Consider the following 26,317-nt stretch of genomic DNA (forward strand, 5'->3'; position numbering starts at 1 on the left):
TTTAGTGCTAGGGCCACATCCAGTATGTCTACTAAACTGTCTCCCACAGGAAGCTGTTTAAGCAAATTCCACAGGTTCACAACTCTGAGTGAAGAAATTCTTCCTTATCTCAGTCCTGAATGGCTTAGCCCTTATTCTTAACCTGTGATCCCTTGTTCTGAACTTCCCCGACATTGGGAATTTTCTTTCCACATCTAGCCTATCCAGTCCCAATGACATATTAATAAAATCCACTTTATACCTACTATAGGGTTACAAGTTTATTAGATGTTAAGCGTGCGTTGGTGATAGTACTCTTGTTGTTGAGGCAAATGTTGAAACTACCTTTCTAAAGAGACTTCAATGTAAGAACCTTTCTGTTGTCTCAAATGAGAATAACAAATCTTGTTGCCCTTTCTAAAGACATGCAGGAGAGTTCTCCCAACATCTGGCAACATTAATTCCTTAACAAAAGTTAAGCATTTGTCAGATTGTCTAGGATAACGTGAGAGGTTTTGAATGATTGCAAGTTTATTTCTTTTTATTTCTTCCCATTTTAAGATTGTGCCTTTTTATATTTTGTGCATATTTTAATACATAGAGTTAGTTATGTTACCTACTTAAAAAAGTGGAATTTCTTTTATTCATTCATGGGATATGGGTGTCACTGGCTGGGTCAGTGCTTATTGCACTTCCCTAGTTTCCCTAGAGAAGGTAGTGGCGAGCTGCCTTCTTAAACCTCTGAAGTCCATGTGTTGTAGGTAGACCCACAAAGTGCTTAGGGAGGAAGGTCCAGGATTTTGACACAGCGACACGGAAGGAAAGCCAATATATATCAAAGTCAGGATGGTGAATGGATTGGAGGAAACTTGCAAGTCATGGTGTTCCAATGTATCCCTTCTAAATGGGCTAGTGGCTTACATAGAAGAACTTATTTCTGACTATTCTAAAAACATCTTAGAAACACAAAATTACCGAACCAGGTTCCACAGTCCTGCTAAATTTATACTAGTTCTAAACGTAATGTATAAATCCAACAGTGCTCGCAAGTTATTATTATAGAAAATGTAATAATTTTGAGTTATTTTGATAAAATGAGTTTTAAAGAATTTTTATGCTAGCTTGTTCTTCTTTCTCCAGGGATTTGTGACTGGTGGAAAAGATGGTGTTGTTGTCCTCTGGGATGATAGTTTTGAGAGATGTCTGAAAACATATAGCATCAAACGTTCTGCACTTGCTCCAGGCTCTAAAGGTACTCATTTACCAACAATCTGCCATGTAATCCAGTCTGTTCCTGAGCCTAATTACAATATCAGTATTTCTCTCTCTGCGGTATTCCTTTTCTTTCCTGCCTGCTGCTTTGGTTGTCAAGGTTTGTTCACCACTAGGATACTAGTCCACTTTAAATTGCTTAAGTTTGCTGTGACTCTGACTGTCATTTGTTAGAGGTGGGCCTTAAGATTACTGGAGATTTTGGGTTAAGACAGATGGGGACTGGTGTCAAAACAAAATGGTTCAGTCACAAAGATTGATGTGCCTCAGAACTCCGAGGCAATCAGCATTGCACAGGAGGAGGCAATTTGTCCCATTTGGCTGTGCAGTATTCTGTATTTCTCAAATGCTTGTGCATAATTGTAAGCTTTGTCCAAAAACTATACTACCAATCTTTATTTATTCACTCATGGATATGGAAAGTAGATATTGTTAGCTAGAGAGTATATTTTGCCTGTCCCTAGTTGCCCTTGAAAAGATGGTGGTGAGCTCTGCCCTTGAATCTACAGCAGTTGATATGCTGTAGGTCAACCCGCAATGCCACGAAGGAATTCTAGAATTTTGACCAGGGATGGTGAAGGGATGGCAATATATTTCCAAGTCAGGAAGGTGAGTGGAGGGGAGGGGCTTGGAGGGGAATGTGCAGGTGGTGATGTTAGAATCATAGAATTCCTATCGTGTGTAAGCAAGCTTTTTGGCCCATCAAGACCACATCAATCCTCCGAAGAGCACCCAACCCAGACCCACCCCCACTCTATAATCATGACCATGTAAAACACTTGTAGTCAGAAGGCTTTGTTAAAATTCATGAGAAGTTGCAAACCTCCCAACACAAATGATGTTGTTTAATATCCTCAACCCAAGTCTTTGAACTTCTCCACTCTTCCTCTCCTTAAACTTCCAATCCAGTTCTTTCCCTATTGCCTAATCTTCAGCTTACTGTTTTGTGAAACATCCTGCCATGATTCTTACTGACTGATTTTGATGCTCAGCTGGTCATTCCTCTTATCCTTAATACTTCTTTTTCTTTGCCTTTACTTTTCTAAGCACTGATGTTTACTGACTGTGACTCTTTCCCCACTCCTATCTTATAGAATTTATTTTCTGCTAAAGAATAATTTTGACAGGTGAACTCTATTTTTCTAATCAGTTCTGGTTTAACACCTTTCTTTTCTGCTTATCGCCAATTCGTCTTGGAAAATTCAATAGCCTCTCTTCTCAGTGTTGCCATTAATTCCAGTTGTAGTCTGACTACTTATATCCAGCCCTTCCAAATTTACCTTCATCCAATATAACTTTACATTATTTATACTAGATTACTAATACAAAATTAGAACATTACTTTAAAAAGACACATTTGTCAAAGATTTTCTTCCTATAGTTTACAGAGCAGTTCATGAGAAATACCAAAGTAAGGAGAAATCAATCTTTTTATTGTTTGAAAAGAGAATTCTATTGGTAGAGGTTTTTCCATAGAAAATGTATCAGTTAATGATGGGTGATAGTTAACTGCCAAGCTTCATTTAAAGTTAAACCAAATAGCTTAACTCTGGTGAAGGCATTTCCCTGAGAAATGAACCAGATAATGACTCTTACCTATTTGTTCTGTAATCAGACACAGCATGTGTGTACCTTCTTTCAATCTGCATATATATATAGCTTTAGTATACACAGATGAGCTAGATTGCAAGCACAACTGACAGTACTAAATTGGTTGCCAATGTAACTCTGTGTACTCTTGGTACTATTTATCAAATTGCTGAATCACATCTAATGTTGGACACTGTTTTGAGTTTTGCAAGTGTAAGATGGTTGGGTATGGTTAGTACCTTAAGAACAACTGAAGGGAGATGCTCTTAGATACAATCTGTCACTTTTTGGGTAGTGCAGTGTAATACTTTGCATCACACCAGCTTTAAAATTCATATACCACATTATTTATTTGTGATACGCCGAACATGTTTGACTTGACTGCAGCATCCTGTTAGTGGTGGACACCACTCCATGTTCCTATTACATAGTAATGGTGTGAAACAACTTCACCTGTTGCTTTGAGACACCTGCCCTACTGGGGTAATTGAGATAGACTGGGCTTTTTCACAACTAAAGGTGAAGGCATTAGATCTGTTTGTGTGTTTGTGTGGCCATTATTCCACAGATAGACAAAATGCTGTTTTAACTCAATAAAATAAATGATAACTTTTCTCAAGTGATGTCTTGACCAATCAGTGTCATCAGCCTGGTTTAAAGTTTAAATGAAGTTTGGCAATTAACTTTCAGTTGTCATATAACTGGTTCATTCTCCATGACAATGCCAATCAACTAATCAGCATTCTCCTCTGAGTAAAAATGAATTTACCCCTTTGCTTTGTTATTTCTCGTGAATTGGCCTGAGTGCAAGAAACCGGAAACAAAGAGTAGGAATGAAAATGTATTTTTCTAAGTGGTAAGCTGTAACAGTTTGGATACCGCAGTGATCAGTACATTCAGTTCTGATATAGCGTGATAGTTCTGTTCTCGTACAATCTTCCATTACGAGACAAGCACGCAATAGCTACGCCATTTAAACTAATGGGGCCAGAATCATGTTAAAGCCAAAACACGAGTAAAGTTCACATTCTGCAAATAATAGTCTAAATTCTTAAATCACGTTAAAGCCAATGTGTTTTGAAGAGATGCGCGCTATAGCAGAACCGGCTATAATTGGACCTCAGCTATTCACTAAGGCCCTAAATGATTTAAATGAGAGAACTAAATGTAACATCTTCAAGTTTTCAGGTGACACAAAGCTGGATGGAAGGCTGAGCTGTGAGGAGTATGCAGAGATGATTCAGAGTGATTTGAATAAGTTGAGTGAGTGGGCAAATTATTAGCATGTGAAATAGAATGGGGACAAATGTGAAGTTATACACTTGGTAGCAAAAACAGGAAGGTAGATTATCATCTGAATGGTGATAGATTGGAAAGGGGGGTGTACAATGAGATCTGAGTGTTCTTGTTCACCTGTTACAGGAGACGAAGAAGGCCAACGATACGTTGGTCTTCCTAGTGAGAGGATTCAAATATAGGAGCAGGGATGTCTTTCTCCAATTGTTCAGGGCTTTAGTGAGACCAGATCTGGAGTTTTAGTTTCCTTGCCTGAGGAAGGATGTTCTGTTTATGGAAATAGCCTGTGAAACCTTTGTTGCACTGATTCCTGGGATGGCAGGAGACGTATGAAGAACAGATTGGTTACTATATTTACTCGAGTTAAGAAGAATGAAAGAGGGAGTCTCAAAGAAACCTAAAAAAAATTGTAATAAGACTAGGCAGGGTAAATTTAAGATAGGATGTTCAGATGGTTGGGTAGTCCAGAACCAGAAATCACAATTCAATGATACGTGATAACTCATTTAAGACTGAGATAAGGAGAAATTTCTTCACCCATTAAAGGGTGAGCTTGTAAATTTTCTTCTACTAAATATGGTTAAGGCCAAAACATTGGATGTTTTCAAGAATGAAATAGACATAATTCTTAGGGCTAAAGGGATCATAGCCATAGTCAATTGTATATCACAAGTTTACCTGCAACAAGCATTTGATTTCCAAACAACATAATATATTGATGATTTTGTGCAGTGTTGCTAAGCAATGAAATTGCATGATGATAATTGCATAACTTGTATTAATTAGTCTAGCAATATGATTACTGTTGTGGCAGAGTTAAATCATATGTTTGAATTAATGATTTCTCATTTATGTTTTAGGTCTGTTGCTGGAAGACAACCCTTCCATTCGTGCCATAACATTAGGCCATGGTCATATATTAGTGGGTACAAAGAATGGGGAAATATTAGAAATTGAAAAAAGTGGTCCCATTACCCTACTGGTTCAGGTATCACTTCTAACAACTGTTATGTACCTTTTGGTAAATCTGATTTCTTGCTTATTTGTTTGTCAATTAATCCGGATACTATTTTATTCAAGTGCATCTATTGATGATTATCTGTGCTTTTCCTTGATGTAAACAGAACAATGATTATGATTTTAAATTTTGAGAGACCATTTTGTATTTATTTTAACTTTCTTTAAATCTTGTTGTTAAGGTAATAATTAAACTCCCAAATGCTCAGCTACCTCTCTTTATGTTAGCTCTTGGCAAAATCAGAAATTGACTCTGCTCAATTGTATCATCATCTTGCCAATCTCAAAAAAGCTTTCATTTCCCTGGATTCAAGTTAAACTAGGCCTGCCTTTCCTCTCTGAGGTACTGAGCATGTTTCAATCTATTTCTGTGTCTTATAAACGAGCACAAAAAATGTGGCACTCATTTACCTTACTATTTACCTTGTTTTCAGCACCAGATGAGTAGGCAAGCCCTTGTTCCTTCTGAGTTGCAAAATACCTTTAAAGAAGAACGACACGTCATGCAGCATGGCCAGAGATCAAACAGTAATCCTTTGTTTCTGTGCTTCACGTTATTGGATATCTCTGATCTACACGTTAGACCTTAAGATATAGGAGCAGAATTAGGCCATTCATCCGAATGAGTCTGTTCCACCATTCAATCATGCTGATGTGTTTCTCAACCCCATTCTCCTGCCTTCCCTATGTAACTCTTGATCCCTTTACTAATCAAGAACCTATCTATCTCTCTCAAATAAACTCAATGACTTGAACTCCACAGCAATGAGTTTCAGAGATTCACCACCCTCTGGCTGAAGAAATTCCTCCTCATCCCAGTTATAAAAGGTTATCCCTTCACTCTGAAGCTATGCTGTCAGGTTCTAGTCTCCTAGTGATAACATCATCTCCACATTCATTCTACCCAGACTCTTGGTATTCTGTAAGTTACAATCAGATCCCCCTCAACCTTCTCAACTCCATTAAGTATAGACCCAGAGTGCTCAATCACTCCTAACATGATCAGCTCTTCATCGCTGGGATCATTCTTGGAAGCGTCCTCTGGACTCCTCCAATGCCAGCACATTCTTCCTTAGGTATGGGGCCCAACACTGCTCACAATTTTCCAAATGCGGTCTGACCAGAGGTTTATACAGCTTCAGCAGTACATCTCTGCTCTTGTATTCTAGTTCTCTTGAAATGAATGCTAAGATTGTATTTGCCTTCCTAACACGCAACTGAACCTGCATCTTAATCTTAAGAGATTAGTAAATTACGACTTAAATGTGCCTTTGAGCTTCAGAATTCTGAAGCCTTTTCCCATTTAGAAATTAGTCTACGTGGGACTCAGCAAGATGGCAGCAGTTCAGTAGAACTGACATGGATGGCTCTACCTAACAGCCAAGGCATATTGGTGTTTTTTACCATCCCTGGCCAACTTATATGGAGGAATTGTTAATTTAAAAACATGAAGAACATATATTTGTCAACAATTTGGAGTGGGAAGGATGCCAAAAGGAAAAGGAGCGAGCAAACAGCAGCAAGGAGGACACACCCCGCAGCACTGGGCATGCCAGAGGCCACAGCAGTGGCCTCTCCCAATCCCCTGGGGACCTGATGGACTCATAGGAATAGGTGGCGGCGATGATGAGACTTACCGCGAAGGTTGAGGCTGCAATTGAGGAGATCTGTGCCCAGGTCCAACCCATCGCATCCATGCTGCAGAAGCATCAACGGTTGCTCCAGGGCCTTGGGGAGTGGATGGAGGAGGTGGAGGGTCAAACCAAGGCCTCGGAAATGCCGATCTTCTGGTTGGATCCAGGTACTGGAGCAGGAAGTGCGGGCCTTGCAAGATCCGGTTGAAGATCTTGAAAATCGAGGTCAGAGGACAAATCTTCAGATTGTCAGGCTTCCGGAGGGTAAAGGTGGGCAGCCAGTCAGCTTCTTTGAAAACTGGCAGCTGGAGTTCCTGGGCCTTCAAATTGAATCTGGATGGCTGCACATTGAAGGGGCCTATCGGGTGGCGGTACACAGGACTGGACCGGTACAGCACCCCAGCCCGGTCCTAGTGCAATTCCTCACATATAGGAACAAGCAAAGAGTGATAGAAGCCTCCAGATCACTGGGGAAACATCCACAGGCACTGCTGCAGGAGGGGTCAAAAATCATGTTTTCCCAGGATTTCTCCTGATGCTGTACTTCGAAAGAAGAATCCTTTGAAGTTAAAAAGAGGCTGAGGAATCTGGGCATCCAGTACTCCATGAGGTATCCCACAGTGCTCCGCTTCAGCCACGAGGACTCGGTTTATATGTTTGACTCGGCAGATAAAGCCAAAGTCTTTGTAAACACTTTAAAATAGACCAATTGGTCTGAAGAATACAGTTAATGTTTGTCCTCTTTTCCTTCTATCCCTGTGTCTTTCCTTTTCCCTTTTTTCTCTTTCCTTAATAATTATTTTCAAAAAAAACAAATCTTGGAATATGCTATTCCTTTTATCGTTTTATAACTGGATTTTATCATAGGAAATCTTGCAGGTGCCCTTTGTTGTTTTCCCTTTTTTTTTTCTTTTTCTATTTTAGTCATAAGTAGGGGTGACATGGAACCAGGTGGAGTGCTTATCCTGACTGTCTTCTTTTGTTGCCTTGAGGATCATCTCCTTGTTTATTGACATCTTTTTGCCTAAGGATGGGGCACAGTCCGGGCCTGAAGAGCTGTGCAGGAGGGAATGGGTAGGGTGAGTGCCCCCTATGGGCAGGGGGGAGAATCTCTCTTTCAAGGTTTTATGTTAGTTTTCTTTGTATCTTTTTGGTTGCAATAGTTGTTTGTAGTTATGATAGAGTAGTTTTTGTATACACAATTCTGCGACTCTGAGTTGACATTTACTTGTGCTCAGCACATTGCAAGCAGGTTGGTCTCCTGGGGGTTCAAGGGTCTCTGAAAGGGGATATGGCTGTGTCTTGTTAAATGGTGCACCTGGAACATCAAGGGAAGTCATTCACCTGTTAAAAGGAAAAAAGTGCTTTCTAGCCTTAAGAGAGAAAAGGTTGATATCGCCCTGTTGCAGGAATCCCATCTTGATGATGGAGAACACCTGAGGTTACAAGAGGGGGGGTTATGAACAGGTATTCTTTTTCATCCTTAACTACTAAAAGTAGCGGAGTGGCTGTACTTATCCAGAAAAATCTTCCATTCACATTATTAGAGCAGGTGAAAGATGAGCAGGGGTGGTTTGTGATAGTTAAGGCCCTGATACATGGGGAGGAATATGGCATTTTAAATGTCTACTGTCCTCCGGCACATCCCCTCAAATTTTTAATTTGTGTCTTTTCTAAGTTGAGCACATTATTATAGGGGGGATTTCAATTGCCTTTTGGATCTGACAGTGGAAAGGATGCCTAGTAGGCCACCAACTATTTCTTCGCAAGCCCAAGCAGATGAGTGACTTTTGTGAGGAGTTGGGGCTGGTGGATATTTGGAGATAGCTTCATCCTACCTTCTGGGACTTCACCATCTTTTCAAACACACATAAATGTCACATGAGGATTGACCCATTTTTGGCCCCCTTGACCCTTCTGGATTCGATTATGGTTTGTAAAATTGGGAACATAGCTATCTCTGATCATGCGGCAGTATATTTGGAGGTTAAGGCCAAGAGTGAGGGGCTAGGTTTGTGGCACTGGCATCTGGATCCTTTTCTCCTTAAGGATTATAAATTTGTGGAATACTTTTTGAGGAAGTTTCAGGGTTCTTGACTATCAACTCAGGCATGGCTAGTAGCCTGTCTGTGCTATGGGGGACTGCTAAGGCCTTTGCTAGGGGATTAGCTATTTCCTATTTGGCTAGCCGGAAATGACAGAAGGAGGAACTGCAGCATCTACTTGAGATGCAGCCGAACGCTGCTGAGCTGGCACATTTTGTGAGGCCTTTGATAACCAAGTTACAGCAGATCACGGCCCTTCGGGTTGCCTTGAGTTCAATACTTCGACAAACTACAAAGAAAGAACAAAGGTTGTTCGAGTATGGGGATAGACCAGGGAAGTATTTAGTGCATCTGACTAGGTAAAGGCATGCTCCCCAATTCACTATTGCAGTTAATTATGCTTTTCGGAATTGGATTCCCTGAATTGTATTGGTCTGAAGGTTGCGGGGATAGGAGAGCCAAGATGGAAGCCTTTTTTAAGAGCCTGGACCTCCCCAGGGCAACCCTGGAACAGGCCTCTCTCCTTAATGCCCCCTTGACATTCAGGAAATATAGGAGGCAGCTAGGCAACTTCAGAGTGGGAAAGCTCCTGGATGATGGCCTCCTGGGTGAGTTTTATAAGGAGTTTATAGGGATTCTGTCCGGGCCAATGTTGGAAATGTACACTCACTCTGATATGCAAGAATGCCTACCATTCCGTCATTCTCATACAGGCCCATCTCTCTATTAAACTAAGACTTGAAGATTCTGTCTAAGATTTTGGTGCTGAGATCGGAGAAAGTGTTGCCCTATATTGTCAAAGAGGACCAGACAGAGTCGTAGGTCTTCTAATAATATTAGAAGGTTCCTGAATATGATCCAAGCATTTCAGCAATGATCAGTCCAAGGGTGGTGATTTTCTTAGGTGCAGAGAAAACATTTGACTGAATGAATGGAATGGCTGTATCTCTTTTATGTCTTAGAGCGGTTTAGGTTGGGTGGGGTCTTTGTTAGATGGGTTGAGGTTTTATATCACCACCCTTTGGCCATGGTATTCATCAACGGGGTGAAGTCTGGGAACTTTAGGATTGGTAGGGGTAGTCATCAAGGCTGCCCTCTCCCACCATTGTTTTTTACGTTGGTAATAGAGCTGCTGGCAGAGGCCATTCGTCAGAATGTCCACACAACCGCTCTGGAAGTGGGCTCGATGGTACACAAGATTACACCATTTGCGGATGATGTCCTTCTGTTTTTATTGGAACTGATGACCTCCGTACCCCATTTGATACAATGTATCAATTCATTTCGGGCTATTTCAGGATATAAGATCAACCTTGCAAAGTCAGAGGCTATGCCTTTGGGGGACCTCAAAGATGTGCCAGAGGTTGAAGGTGGCCCTTGGTTCCTCTTTAAGTGGTCACGGGTGGGGTTCCAATACCTAGGTATCTTTATTACTCCCATGTTTTTTCAGTTATTTTGGACTAATTTTGCTCACCTGCTCGACCATATTAGGCAGCATCTTCAGAGATGGGAGGCTCTTCCAATTTCGTGGCTGGGCTGAATAGCCCTTACAAAGATGAATGTCCTTCCTCGTTTGCTTTATCCCATGCGTATGCTCCCTATAATGTTTCCCAGGTCAATGTTGCGGAGAGTTATGGATTGGTTTAGTTACTTTGTCTGGCGTCATGGGCAGCCCCTCATCAAACTTACTAGATTGCAGTTGCCTCAAGGATGGGAAGAACTTGATTTCTCAGACATCAGGAGGTATCAATTGAGATGCATGCTGTCCTTTGTGTGATTGAGCAGGTAACGACCCAAGGTCAATATGGCTGGATATCTAGGCCTCCCAGGCAAAGTGCCCTCTTATTAACCTGTTGTTCATGGATAAGATGAGGACAGTTATGGGCTACTGTTGGAACCACATTGTTATTAATATGGTCAAGGCATGGAGGGTGATCGTGAGAGTGAGGGTTGCTTATCAAGACTTCGCCACCCACTCCCATAGTTGGTATGCCAGGGTTCCGACCAGGGATGATGGACTCAGGGTTTAAACTATGGGCAGCGAGAGGAGTTTCCGGTTTGGGAGACTTGTTTGAGGAGGAGGTTATGATGTCTTTTGAGCAACTGAGCTGCAAATGCAGGTTGCCCAGCAGAGATCTTTTCTGGTTTTTTCAGGTTATGGATTTCATCCAGAAGACAACGTTTCTTACTAAGCCCTATAAGCCCAATACAGGGAGGTTGTTGCTACATCACAGAAGCACCCTTTCGGTTAGTGCCTCTATCCCCTTCCTGGGTGCCAGGGCCTGGCAGGATATTAACTGGTTATGTGAGGTTTGGGAGCAAGAGCTAGAAGTGGAGATGTTTTCTGAAACATGGGAGGACATATGGGAGAACGTGTGAAAGATCTCAATTTGTAATAGGACATGCGCTCTATACAGTTAAAAGTTCTGCACTGGGTTCATTTGGCACCAGGTCGTCTGGCGAAGTTTGAAAAATAGGCATCTCCAGTGTGCCCCAAATGTAAAATAAGTGTAGGTACTCTTACCCATTGCTTCTGGACATGTCACAGGCTCTGTATTTATTGGAGCGCTGTGGCGGGAGAGATGGGGAGGGTATTGAGGACCAAAGTTAAAGTAGACCTGATAACTCTCCTCCTAATTCTACTGAATTTATCATCTTTAGATGGGCATGGGAAGAAATGATTTAATATTCTTACTTACAGTGCACAGAAGAATATTCTGATGAATTGGGTGTCTGAGAACCTACCAGGCTTGTTGGGATGGCAGAAATTAATTATGGAGCACATTCCCAATGATTTTTTTCTAAATATGGTGCACTACACAACAGACCTTTTTTATAAGACATGGCAGCCCTTTTGAGTTACTTAGACACAGATCTGTCTGCTATCTTAATTAGGGCATTTGTTTAACCAGGATGGTTAGGTTTTGAGAGCACTGGGCTGTGGAGGGTGTCTCCTGAGTTAATATGGGTATATATACAACACTCCCTTTTTTTTTTGTTTGGGAACTTTTTGTGTTTTTGTGTGTTCTTTTGTTTTTTTTGTTTTATTAGTTATTTACTTATTTATTGGTGTTGTTTTACAAAGTGTTTGGTTTTGTTTTATAGGGTAGGTTAGTAGTTAGTTGACAGTAGTTGTATTGTAATTTGCATTTTCTATTATGCTGGCATTTGTTATATTTTCAATAACTTTATATTTTCATAAAGTCAAAAAAAAGCTTTTTTTGCTAAGAAATATATTTACAAAAAAAATCGCCTAAAAGTCTATCCTTCCTACCAAAGTGCACAACCTTCCACTTTTCCACAATGTATATGCCACTTCTTTGCCCACTGTTAGTTTGTCTTAGTCCTTCTGCAGCCTCCCTGCATTTTCAACATTACCTGTCCATCATCTTTCTTTGTGTCATCTACAAACCTAGCAACAATGCCCTCCGTACCTTTATCCAGATCATTATTGTATGGCATGTATAGCTATGGTCCCAACATTGACTCCTGTGGAATCCACTACTCACAGGCTACCATGCTGCAAAAGATCCCTTTATCCTCACTCTCTCCCTTCTACCAGTCAGCAATCCTCTTTCCATATCAGTACCTTGCCCCTAATGCTATGGGCTAGCTCTTATTTAGCAGCCTCCTGTGTGGCATCTTAGAACAAAGAACAAAGAAAGTTTACAGCCCAGGCACAGGGCCTTCGGCCCTCCAAGCCTGAGCCAATCCAAATGTACTGTCTAAACCTGATGGTCAATTCCTAAGCATTTGTATCCCTCTGCTCCCACCTACTCTTGCATTTGTCCAGATGCATCTTAAATGAATCTACCATGCCTACCTCTACCACCTCTGCTGGCAACCTCTGCTGCCAGATGCCCACCACCCTCTGTGTGAAATACTTGCCGCGTGTTTCCCCCTTAAACTTTCCACCTCTCACTTTGAAACCGTGACCTCTCATTATTGAATCCTTCACCCTGGGGAAAAAGCTTGTCTCTATCCACCCTGTCTATATCCTTCATGATTTTGTAAACCTCAATCAGGTCCCCCCTCAATCTCCTATTTTCTAGTGAAAATAAATGTAACCTACTCAACCTCTCTTCGTAGCTAGCATTTTCCATACCAGGCAACATCCCTGTAAACCTTCTCTGCACCCTCTCCAAAGCGTCCACATCATTTTGGTAATGTGGCGACCAGAACCATACACAGTATTCTAAAAGCAGCCAAACCAATGTCTTGTACAATTTTAACATGACTTGCCAGCTCTTGTACTCAATACCCCATCCAATGAAGGCAAGCATACTACATGCCTTCTTGACACTCTATCCAACTGTGCAGCAACCTTCAGGGTACAATGGACCTGCAGTCCCAGATCTCTCTGCCCATCAATTTTTCCCAAGGCTGTTCCATTCATTATATAATTTGCTGTAGAATTAGTCTTGCCTAAATGCATCACCTCACATTTGTCTGGATTGAAAGCCATCTGCCACTTTTCCGCCCAACTCTCCAGTCTATCTATATCCTCCTGTATTCTCTGACAGTCCCTTTTGCTTTCTACTACTCCACCAATCTTCGTGTCATCTGCAAACTTGCTGATCATACTAACAGTGCCCTCTTCCAGATCATTTATGTATATTACAAACAACAGTAGCACCAACACTGATCCCTGTGGAATACCACTGGTCACCTTTCCCCATTTCGAGAAACTCCCTTCAACTACTACTCTCTGTCTCCTGTTTCTCAACCAGTTCTTTATCCACCTAGCTAGAACACCCTGCACACCACGTGACTTCACTTTCTCCATTAGTCTACAATGGGGAACCTTATCAAACACCTTACTGAAGTCCATGTATATGACATCAACAGCTTTTCCTTCATCTAACAACTTGGTCACTTCCTCAAAGAGCTCTCTAAGTTGGTAAGGCACGATCTCCCCCGCACAAAACTATGTTGCCTATCACTGATAAGCTCATTCTTTTCTAAATATAAATAGATCCTATCTCTCAGTACCTTCTCCAGCAATTTCCCCACCACCAATGTCAGGCTAACTGGTCTGTAGTTACCTGGAATATCCCTACTACCCTTCTTGTACAGGGGGACAACATGAGCAACCTTCCAGTCCTCCGGCACCTCACCTGTATTTAAGAATGCCACAAAGATATCTGTCAGGGCACCAGCTATTCCCTCTCCCACGTCCCTCAGCAACCTGGGATAGATCCCATCTGGTCCTGGGGATTTGTCCACCTTAATAACCTCTAGCATACCCAACACATCTTCCCTATTTATGTCAACGTGATCCAGACTAATCAAACTTCTATCTCTAATCTCAACATTCATCATGTTCCTCTCCTCAGTGAACACTGATGCAAAGTAATCATTCAGAATCTCACCCATTCTCTCAGGTTCGGCACACAGCCTTCCTTTATTATCTTTTAGTGGACCAATCATTTCTCGAGTTACCCACTTGCTTCTTATATAAGAATAAAATGCTTTGGGATTTTCCTTAATTCTGCTTGCAAAAGCTATTTCATGACCCCTTTTAGCCTGCTTGATTCCTTGTCCTACTCTTCCGATATTCTTCCAGGGCCAGTTCTGTTCTTAGCTGCCTAGACTTTATGTATGCTTCCCTTTTCCTCTTGGTTAGTCGTACAATTTCTCCTGTCATCCATAGAGTCAGAAGCAAGTATAGTCTGCCTAAGAAAGGGGGTTATTGAAATCAGTTAAGGATACAAGTTAACTCAGTGAAAGGATGTATTTTGAGACTTCCAGACTAGCACTGTTTAGGAAGAAATCTGGAGATTATTATAAGACTTAGAAATTCTAAGCATTCAGTTGGGTGCATGATCAAGAAAAGATGATTTTGCAGCTCATGGGACTGGAACCGAGAAGGAACAATTAAGTCAATCAGACAGATTTGTTAGGGAAGGAAAATTCCCTCTGGTTTTGATTAACTGTAAATTGAAGATGTATAGGAGTAGATTAGATTTTGTTTTGCCATGTATCTTGAAATTTTAAAAACTGTGTAAAATGTAATTTTTAAAAAAAGTTATTTTTATTTCTTTTGTGTAATAAATTTGTTATTGTTGAAACTAAATCTGCAGCCTGGCATATTTATGTTTCAGTGAAAGACTGCCGTATTAAATTAATATTTTTTGAAAAGATCCATCTGTTTTTGGATCTGACTTCTCCTGTAGTAACTTCAGCTGGGATCATAAAGCTTTATAGAATTTTAACATGATATTGAAATAAAATCTCCAGAGCAGTGGCTGTTTTAAATATAAATGTAAACAGGCCAAAAGAAGAGGTGAGATCATTTATAACTATAATTGAATACGGTTGTGAATGTAACATGTTTCTAATGGTTGGTACTAAAATTTTTCCTATACTATTCAAGATCAACATTTTAATATTTACAATCTTTATTTTATTATAACTTTTGTTTGGCAGGGTCACATGGAGGGTGAAGTATGGGGTTTAGACGTACATCCCCATTTACCCATCTGTGCTACTGTTAGTGATGACAAAACCCTGCGAATTTGGGATCTCTCCCCAAGCCACTGTATGCTTGCTGTCCGTAAACTAAAGAAAAGTAAGTAAGAAAGCAATGTCAGTTAACCTCATTATGAAACTTATTAATTCTCCATTATTCTATATTATTGCATATTTTAAACTATCTTGTAATTTGCTTAGCACTGTAACCATATCTACCTTGGAACTCACCTTACATTGAATTAAATAATACCTTTATTGTTAGTTTCTTTAAAATGTTAGTCACAAAACCATACTAGAATTTAATACAAATAATGTCATTGAGATAATGTAGAAGCAAGTATTTCAGAAGCATTTTAAGAGAATCATTGTAGGACAGGTTTTCTTCTCACCTGCTTTTCTCTGCTTCTGATTGAAACACCTTGGCCAAAGTGAGTTCTGCTTTCCAATCTGAAATGCACTGCAACAAACCTTGGTCAGAAATGTGATCTGGGGACCTACCCTGTTTATTCTTGTGTTATTTCATTATTATACTAAACTCCTATTTTCTAAATTAATTATAAAATTTCTGCTTGAAAAAGGTTTTATTTCTTCCTATTGTAATCTGCTTTTGTTGACAAAAGAACAATGTGCCTTGTTTTGGTTTATGGAAGATGTATAGAAATAGCTGGAAAGCATTACACTATGTGAGATTTGTAATTTATTCATTAAAAATAAATGATTTCTCTGCCATTTGAACTTCTGTTTATTTGAATGCTTCATTCACTCAGAACAATTAACTTTCTAGCATTATCTGGAATCAACGGATTAGTGAACTGCTCATGTTGGTGTTAGACCTCCACAGTGGCTGCTTTGCTGATTTGAATGAATGAATGAATTAACTTTATTGTCACATGTACTCAAATGAGTGCAGTGAAAAGTTTATAGGTAACACATTTGTAGACGAAGGCAGAAAAGCTATTGCAAGGCCTAAAGAATGCCTCCCATCAAAACATGACCTATTTGCCTATACGTCAGTCACTTTAAGATTCTTATGCAGAAGTAGGGAGATAAAAAATAGATTTAGTTGTATGTGAATGTGGAGAGGTTTGCCAAATGATGAACATCCTCTAGAAAACCTTCCACTACCAGAGCCATACAGCCCTGAAGATCTGAGAGTTTTGAACTCTTGAACTCAGACCCTCTAGGGAGAGCTAAGAGTGAAGATGTAGCATTACATCAAGGTGGTGATTGGTGAATTCCATCCTGCCTTGAATGGCATGTAGACGAACAATTTCAAGGCCTTATCCAAATTCTTTGCCAGTAGCTATATGTTGTTTCACTTGTCTCACAAAGTTTGATATGAGACCAGCAAAATTTTATCCACCCCACCTTTATTTTATGGGGAAGATCTTGGACAACCAATTGCTGACGTAATTTAGCTGACCGTCAACAAATCTTGGTGTTGCTTCATGCAAAATTAATTCTACTTGTCCAGTGATCAATTCCTGTCTCAACACATAGAAGAGTTGCTCTGAAAGCCACATCCAAGTGGCAACATGACCTGAGTATTATAAATGTTGAACATACATTTGGCATTTCTAATCAATAATTCTGAGAAGGATTTTATTTGTGAAATACTGTAAGCTAATGACAGTTTCAAGAAAAATTATAAATTGAACATCAGAAGTAAGCTTTCTATTCATGAAATACACTGGACAGTATATTTTGAATAGGGGAAAGAGAAGAATATATCAGTGCTTGCACCTTTAATAGAGAGTGCAAATCACAAGTAGGCTAAGCAACAAAGTAATGTAAATCATTCTGGCTAACATTTATATGAATGAGAAGATCAAAATTATTTCCATCTTAATCTGGAAAGTGCCAGCAGAATAATATAGTACACTTGTAAGACCTCTGCCTGTCATATTAGGGTTCATAATGTGATTTATCTTTGACCATGTGATATATTGTTTCATTAAATTTGCTATTATAGTGTTGGATGAGCCAGCACTGAATAAAAGTAGAAATTCATTCCAGGTTCTGGCATAATGTATGGATAAAGGAGGTGTTTACTGACAGATTAAGTCATGTAGGTGAAAGTCAGGACTGCAGATGCTGGATATTACTGTTGAAGGGCAAAAACCCTTCATCAGGAAGGGATTCATCACTTCCTGATGAAGGACTTTTGCCCGAAGCATCGGTTTTCCTGCTCCTCAGATGCTGCCTGACCTGCTATGCTTTTCCTGCACTACACTCTCTACTGATAAAGTAATGTAACTGGAATAATTGTTTGTAAAATGTTGTATTAGTCTTTTTAAGAATGCTTTAAGTTATGATGCATATCAATTGCAAATAGATTTCAAATGTGGTGTGTTATGAAAAAGCAACGTTTAGCAATTATACTAATACAATGTCTATGTTGTCATAATTATAGGTGGCAGGTGTTGTTGTTTCTCTCCTGATGGCAAATCACTTGCAGTTGGCCTAAATGATGGAAGTTTCTTGATTGTTAATTCAGACACTCTTGAAGATCTTGTTTCCTTCCATCACAGAAAAGAGCATATTTCGGATATTAAGTTTTCCCCTGGTATGTAGGTTAAGTTTAAAACAATTTTTATTGAATCAATTTTTCTGCTTCCTTTGAAAATTAGTCAGTTTTTATTAAAAATAGAAAGGATTTAAATTATTGTAACTTCCCTTGCACAGTGTGACAAATTTTACCATCTGAAAAACACAGCTTAAAATATCCACATATCAGAAATGTTTGTAATTGTTCAGAAAACAAACAAACAGTTATATTTCAAACATTAGAAACATTTAAATGTTTTAGTACAGTTTTTCTATTCTTTTTGGAGCTGGTGGAATGGTGATGTCAATGTCAGAAAATAAAATACTTAATCATTTTGTCCACCCAGTGTGCTCATTCATTTGCCTGAACTTCGTGGTCAGTGTTCAGTAAACCTTCATGAAGAATTTTGCATTGAAACTAGTAATGATTCGAGAGCTAAATTAGCATGACACCCTGCATAAGCAAACAGCTGCTACTTTCTAAGGCAATGAGAATCCATTCCTTTATCATTGCTATGTTTTCAATTCCCATATTGCATATTAACCACCTTACTGACCATTCTGCCAATTAATACTGAATTGTATTTGCCCATTAGTAACTCAAAAGAGAATGGCTAGGCTCATTTCATCCGAGAAGCTTATTATCCCAATCAGAATGTGATTGAACAAACTCCAAATGTCAGCAAAACTCAAAGTTCACTATTTCTATTTACTATTGAGAAAAATCATGTGCTGTTCATGATGACATTTGAACGGCATAATGCATCAGCTGGTCAAAAGTAGTTGCTTTTGCACACCCTCTAAATAATTACACACCCTGGGCTGAGTCTACGGCTTCAAGGTGTAGTTGTTTAATACCAATTCTAGAGTTTGAGTTGATCATGATTTGTGATAGTACTTATTTTCCTGGGGCTTCTTACTCCTTTATTGCTTGCCCTTTCCTTTAAACTCATTATACCATCAATAGTGGGCAATTTCTTTCAAATATTTCTTGAAGGATAATAAATGGTATTGAAATAGAAGTCAAGTATCAACACTTTTACTAACATTTGTACAAATAATATTGTTCATATTTATTCAAAATAATAGAAAAAGTAAGACTAAGTTTTTTTAATTGCACACTATTTAAATAGTTATCAAAAGCATGTGTTTTATGAATAAACTAACTTGTTTCCCTTATACTTCCTATGTGTTCATCCATCTACATTCATGAAACCTGAGGTAGATAGGTCATGAACAGTGCCATCGATGCCATCAGCAAATATTCCTTGGTTATATAATGTTCTGTCCATTCCAAAGATGACTCAATCAAGAATGTGACATCCACAACCAAATGTTCATTTAGAGTGGGATCCAAATATGTCTTTCACTAGATAAAACTCAGAACAACTTTGCAATGATACTGGGGATCCCATAAACTGATGATTTTGCTTCTAGCTCTCTTTTTAGTGTGGTTAGCAAAGCATATAGGATCTTGTGCTTCATAACTGGAGGTGTTGGGTAGAAAAGCAAGTCATGCTGGAACTTCATAAAGCTTTGGTTAGCTCAAAACACAGTATTATATATAGTTATTTTCACCACATTTCAGGAATAATGCAAGGAGTATAGGAGATTTGCCACAATGGTTCCTGGGATGTCATTTATATGTGGGTGGCATGGTGGCTCAGTGGTTAGCACTGCTGCTTCACAGCAACAGGGTCCTAGGTTCGATTCCAGCCTCGGGTGACTGTGTGGAGTTTGCACATTCTCCCCATGTCTGCGTGGGTTTCCTCCCACAGTCCAAAGATGTGCAGGTTGCCCATAGAGTTAGGTGCATTAGTCAGAAGGAATTGGGTCTGGGTCTTCAGAGGGTCGGTGTGGGGGTTGGGCTGAGGGGCCTGTTTCCACATTGTAGGTAATCTAATCTAAATGCTTTGGATATGAATTATGAGGAATGGTTAGTAAGTTTGCATGTTACACCAAAATTGGTGTAGTGGGCAGTGAAGAAGGTACAATGGGACCTTGATGAATTGGGCCAATGGGCCAAGGAATGGAAGATGGAGTTTAATTTATATATATATATTTATATATATATGAGACATTGCATTTTGGAAAGGCAAATGAGGGCAGGACTTGTATACTTAATGTTATGGTCCTGGAGAGTATTGCTGAACAAACAGACCTTGGGGTGCAGGTTCACAGTTCCTTTAAGGTGGTGTCGCAGGTAGATACAGTAGTGAAGATGATGTTTGGTGCGCTTGCTCTTATTAGTCAGTGCTTTGAATGTAGGAGCTGGGGTGTCATGTTGTGGCTAGTTAGGACATTGGTTAGGCCACTTCTGGAATACTACATTGAGTCTGCTCTCCCTGCTACAGAAAAGATGTTGTGAAACTTGAAAGGGTTCATTAAAGATTTACAAGGATGTTGCCAGGGTTGGAGATTTTGAGCTATAGGGAGAAGCTGAACAGGCTGGGGCTATTTTCCCTGGAGCACTGGGAAGTTGAGGGGTGACTTTATAGAGGTTTACAAAATCATGAGTGGTATGGATAGGGTGAATAGACAAGATCTTTTTCCTAGGGTAGTGGAGTCCAAAACTAGAGGGAATAGGTTTAAGGTGGGAGGGGAAAGAGTTAAAAGGGATCCAAGGGGCAAATTTTTCACGCAACACATAGTGCGTATATGGAATGAGCTGCTAGAGGCTGGTACAATTAAAACTTTTAAAAAGCATCTAGATGGTTACATGAATAGGAAGGGTTGAGAGGGATATGGGCCAAATGCTAGCAAATGGGACTAGGTTAAATTTGGATATCTGGTTGGCATGGATGAGTTGAACTGAAGGGTCTGTTTCCATGCTTTACAACTGTGATTCTATGACAAGAGATTTTAGATGTAACCTTAAGTTGGAGAAATCAGGATTATTCTTTTCCGAGCAGAGGACAGTGAGGGGAGATTTCATAGAAGTTTACAAGATTATAACAGGATTTAATAAAATAAACCAAGGAAAATCATTTCTCTTTAGCTATGATACTAGGAAATGTAGATTTAAGACTTTGAAAAAGAGATACAAAGTGTATGTGAGGAAGTACTTTTTATTTTTTACAAAGCAAGGCCTGGAACTTATTGACTATGAGAGTAGTGGAAGCAAAAACAATCACTGATTTAAAAAAAAAATTGGATGAGCACTTGAGGGAAAGCTTGCAGGGCGAGGAGTGTGGAGAAGGGCAATGGGACTAACTGAAGTACTCTTGAGAAAACCAGACTTATTTAATGAGCTGAGTTGCCTCTTTCGATGTTTTCTTGACTATATTGGGTTTAATGAATGTGATTTCCAATTCAGTGCCAAATTATGTATAAATTCTCTTTCATTCATTACATGAAATAATTTGTAGTTTTAAAATTTCAGGTTCTGGAAAGTACTTAGCTGTTGCATCTCATGATAATTTTGTAGACATCTATAATATAATGAGTAGTAAAAGAGTTGGGATTTGCAAAGGAGCTTCCAGCTATATAACACATTTGGACTGGGACAAAAGAGGTACGTGTGTTTATCTGTCTGCCTTTAACTTGAAAAGGAAAATATATATAAATACATACAATTAAAAAATGCTTTTCTTGGAATTGCTTGTTTGCCACCACTGTAGATTGAATCAAATTCTATTTGGCAAATGTGATTTCTGCCATTCCTCCAGTAAAGTAGCAGCTGTGAGAAGATTTCTTGTCTTTGTCAAATTCTTGTCCAGTTGACTGCCCTCTGTGCTTTTGATCATGTTGTTCAAAAAGTAAGAATTTTAACTTTTTGTTGAGGTGTTTTTGATACCTAATTGACAGAACTGATTTTACTGCTGAAAGTGCCAACATGTTTGAGCTATTCTTGGTGTGTCATCTTTTGTTAATAAAACATTTCCTAATTGAGTTATTCTAAAGAGATCACATTATCAAACGAAATATTAATAGAGGGTCTTGAGATAAATTGGCATTTGCACTAACCAGTTGAACAATGGGTGCTCAGTGCAATCAGAACAGCAGATCAAATGCCATGAATTTTTCATTCCTACATTCTGCAACTAATGTTATGCTAGCATGCTTTTTAAGATGTCGATCAAATGTTCATTGTACTGGAAGAAAAATAATATTTGCCTCAAAAAGTCTTGGTCTATTTCATTTTCACAGCTTCAACCAAAACTTTACCAGATACTTTTCCACGTATGGAGTCAGCTATTACAAGGGGGCATAGCTTTAAATTAAGGGGGGGTAGATATAGGACTGATGTTAGGGGTAGGTTCTTCACTCAGCGAGTCGTAGGATCATGGAATGCCCTGCCAGTAGCAGTAGTGGACTCTCCCTCTTTATGGGTATTTAAGCGGGCATTGGATAGGTATATGGAGGATAGTGGGTTAGTGTAGGTTAGGTGGGCTTTGATCGGCGCAACATCGAGGGCCGAAGGGCCTGTACTGCGCTGTATTGTTCTATGTTCTATGTTCTAGATGAAAATGTTCTTGCTGTGCATGGCGGTAAATCTATTGATGAAAAAAGCATGCTGCATCTTGTCCCTGTTTAACTAACTTTTCCAACATTATGTGGAAAAGGCCAAAGGAAAATTTGACAACCAAATATAGAAATATCTTTGGACACTTTATCACAAAGTTAAATTGAATTTCATGGTTCATTACAATTTACAAAAATGATGGAATTGAACAACAGCTAGTGTCATATTAGCATCAGTAAAAAGTAATGTAATAAGGCTCTGCATGCAGTTCAGCTACAGGCAAAGTAATGATACAAAGTCAGCATTTTGGTCACTTAATTTTCTTTAGTCAGCATGGAAAGTAGAAATTGACAATATTGCTGACTATGAAAATGAGAATAAAAATTGATTCTGGTAGTGTAGAATATATGTGGAACTGGTTGGACAAAATTTTTTGAGTTCTATGGTGTTCAAGCATGTGTTTTTATTGCAGTGAAATGTAGGTTATAAAAAAGTTGAAGACAAATACAATACAGTATATGGTTAGAATGATTCCTTACATGGATAGTCATATTGCCAGGATTTTCAATCACCCAAGGAGTAGGCACATTTTGAAAGCAGTTAACAGTCACTGAGCACTGATGCTTTCAAAGTGTGTGGGCAGGAAAGGTAGGAACCCACATTTACCAGCTTGTCAAGCTCTTTGATAAGCTTGTTAATGGGAAGAGAAAGGAAGGAAGGTAATTTTCATTGTGTAAATTCCAAAGCTAACAAGTCTAGTGCATGTTAGTGTACTGTTGTGTAATTCAGTACAGGGAGCAGTAAGCAATCTTTTCAAGAAAACGCTTTGCCGTTTAGAGAATTTTGTCTCAGGTTGGTTACAGTAACTTTTATTTGGCCATTTGGGTAATCCTCTGTGCAGTGAAGCTGCTCCTCCTGTGATGTCCTGCCTCCTCTCTTCCACTAAACAGGGGCAGGCCATATTATGCTGCCAACTGCCTTTGACGATCATGCTCTGCAGGCAGCTCCAGATTCTTGGCAGAATTTGATGCCACTAACTGTGCTGAGCTTGACCCTTTTAGATACTTATATTTGAAGCTTGTGCTACTTGAGTGATACATGTGGGGTTTTGGATCTGGAAATTGTTTGTGTGTTAAATTTACAACCTCTGATTAAAAATCATTTGATTCATCAGATCCAAGTTGAATTAATGGAATCTATGACTACAGAGGAAAACATCAACATAGGTTGTTGGGATACAATGTAAAAACAATGACTGCAGATGCTGAAAACCAAATACTGGATTAGTGGTGCTGGAAGAGCACAGCAGTTCAGGCAGCATCCAACGAGCAGCGGTCGGTGTTGCAATTATGTACTTTCTGTTAAATTCTCACTAGTTGGTGGCAGAAGGCTGAAAGATGTGAACAAGACTTCTTCAATGGGAGGGAATGTGCTGTGGGCTGCATGGGAGAGGGAAGAAAATGATATTGCTTAGTGAATGGAATTTGGGATATATTGAGGGTGAAGCTTGCTGTGGGAAAGCAGAACTACATCATAGGTTCTGACTATGGGACCCAGGAAAATGGCCAGAGTGCTGACCACAGACAGATTAGGTATTGATATTGAAGTAGAGGAATGGGTATTTTACAGACAACCAGTCTGTAGACAACCAGGTCCATTTGCTAGGCAGCAGCCTGTTGACTGATAGGAACCAGTGAAGGAGGTAGCTAATCACGGGGCTTGATAAGTGGGATATAATATTTTAGTTTGCTTTGTTTTATCTTCTCACAAACCATAAACACTGATATCTCCCTCAAACAATAAAGTTGAATCTTTTATCCTAAATAAGGACCCAACTACTAGTTTACTATTGCAAACCCTTAATTTTAGCCACTTAGGTGCTAAAATGAACACCTCCACTGATTTCTTGATCTAGAAGTCCCTGGATAAGTTCAACAATGCCCTGTTATCAATTAATTGTAAAGAACTTAAAATGAGTAAACGTTCCTCTTGGTACATTTGTGACACTAGCCAAACCATTCTTATGGCCTATGAGAGGGAGAACATTATTCTTGGACCAAATGGTGATTAGTTTTGCAATTGAATGGAACCAAAAATACTATATATGTAACCAATCGTGTGATCTCAGTGTGAGACTGAGGTTATACAGACAAGCTTTAGGGTGCCTCTGGCTTGTTTCCTTCTCTGAAATCAAATCACTTTCTGTTTTCTTTCTAATCAATCCAGTTTGTTGAAGTTGAGGATTAGTGGAAAACTTACTGATGTTGAGCAAAAACATGTTTTGCTATTCAACAGGAAAGCTTTTACAAGTTAATACTGGTGCTAAGGAACAGTTATTCTTTGAAGCTCCTCGTGGGAAACCTCAGATTATAAATAATGCAGAGGTAAGATGTAATGGCCGGAAGTCTACTGGACGGGGCAGGTGTGTTAAATGTTTTCCTTCACAATATAGCTGAATAAGCGTTGTGCTAGAAGTGCAAGCTGATGGTGAGGTTAATGAGTATATGGAACCTTGGTGAACAATGCAATTGAAAGAACCAAAACAGTAATTGCTGGAAAAACTCAGCATGTCTGGCAGCATCTGTGGAGAGAAAGCAGAGTTAACATCTTGGGTCCAGTGACTTTGAATATTCTGAAGAAGGATCACTGGACCAGAAACATTAACTCTGATTTCTGTCCACAGCTTTGCTGCCAGACCTGCTGAGTTTCTCCAGCAATTTCTGGTTCTGTTTCAGATTTCCAGCATCCACAGTTCTTTTGCCTTTTTTGTTTAATGACAGTCTTTCTCACCAACAATGGAGAATTTAGAATTGAGAACAAAAACAAATATGTGACTGGGAAGCAAGTTTGATGTATCAGAATCCAAATCAGGCACAGAAAAGAGAAGAAAAATTGAATTAAGAGATTTTAAAAAAGACGAAGCGGAAATAAGAAATACTTTGAAAATGTATATCATTTAAAATTCTCTAGCATCAATTTGCTATCGTGGGAATGAGAATTCAGTTTCTATTGGAGAAACAGAGTGCTGGAGAAACATAGCAGCTCTGGCAGCATCTGTAGAGAGAAAACAAAGTTAACATTTCGAGTCCAGTGACCCTTTGTCAGACTGACATCACTGGACTTGGAACATTAATTCTGTTTTCCCTCCACAAGTGCTGCCAAACCTGCTGTGTTTTTGTTTAAGCTTTCCAGCATCCACAATTCTTAGTGTTTACCTCAGTACCACCGGGTGATACAGTAGCTCAGTGGTTAGCATTGCTGCTTCACAGCGCCAGGGACCCAGGTTTGAGTCCCACCTGGGGCGACTGTCTGTGTAGAGTTTGCACATTCTCCTGTGTCTGCCTGGGTTTCCTCTGGGTGCTCCAGTTTCTTCCCACAATCCAAACATGTGCAGGTTAAGTGAATTGGCTATGTTAACTAGCCCATGGTGTTAGGTGTGTTAGTAAGGGGTAAATATAGGGTAGGGGAATGGGTCTGAGTGGGTTACTCTTCGGAGGGTTGGTGTGGACTTGTTGGGCACCTATGCCAATTACCAGTTCTAACATTTTGTGAAGAGTTTAATTGGCAATGAATATGCAAATATCTTGAAATTCATGGGGAAGTCGAGGGCAAGCTATCATTCTTGTGAGACTGGTGGCAGTATGGAGCAAACAGTTCAGTAACTTAATTACAATTTGTAATTAAGAGGGCATTTCTTCCTTACCATAAATTTATGTATTAATAATTAATCCTGCTGTTATTTTGGAGCAAATTCTGGGCTTTTAGTAAGCTGAGCTTTATAAGGTTTGTAGAAACTATTAAAAAGAAATTAGCACAAAACAAACTAAAAATAAGACATTTTATGTTTTTCAAATTACTTCAAGTTTGACGAACTTTAATTGGGCAACAAAGCCTAACTCTAGTATTCAAACAATTATTTCAAAGGATGAGGAGACAGTCTTGTAAGAAGTAAAATGCAGTATATTATTTTTAAATCATTTTTTTAGATCAAAGTTGTT

The 26,317-nt window shown here is 39.4% G+C and overlaps 1 protein-coding gene across 2 annotated transcripts in view; it reads left to right on the plus strand.

The window, feature by feature from the left end:
* Positions 1-26,317, plus strand: part of LOC140476194 (echinoderm microtubule-associated protein-like 5) — a 230,028-nt gene that overhangs the window by 124,879 nt on the left and 78,832 nt on the right. For both annotated transcript variants that reach the window (XM_072568398.1, XM_072568400.1), the window contains exons 19-24: positions 1,120-1,231; positions 4,998-5,125; positions 15,263-15,404; positions 17,721-17,873; positions 21,237-21,368; positions 24,615-24,703. In XM_072568398.1, the coding sequence (XP_072424499.1) occupies positions 1,120-1,231; positions 4,998-5,125; positions 15,263-15,404; positions 17,721-17,873; positions 21,237-21,368; positions 24,615-24,703 (756 nt within the window). The remainder of the gene's footprint in view (positions 1-1,119; positions 1,232-4,997; positions 5,126-15,262; positions 15,405-17,720; positions 17,874-21,236; positions 21,369-24,614; positions 24,704-26,317) is intronic.

Source organism: Chiloscyllium punctatum, chromosome 4 (assembly GCF_047496795.1).
Source record: "Chiloscyllium punctatum isolate Juve2018m chromosome 4, sChiPun1.3, whole genome shotgun sequence".
Lineage (NCBI taxonomy): Eukaryota > Metazoa > Chordata > Chondrichthyes > Orectolobiformes > Hemiscylliidae > Chiloscyllium > Chiloscyllium punctatum.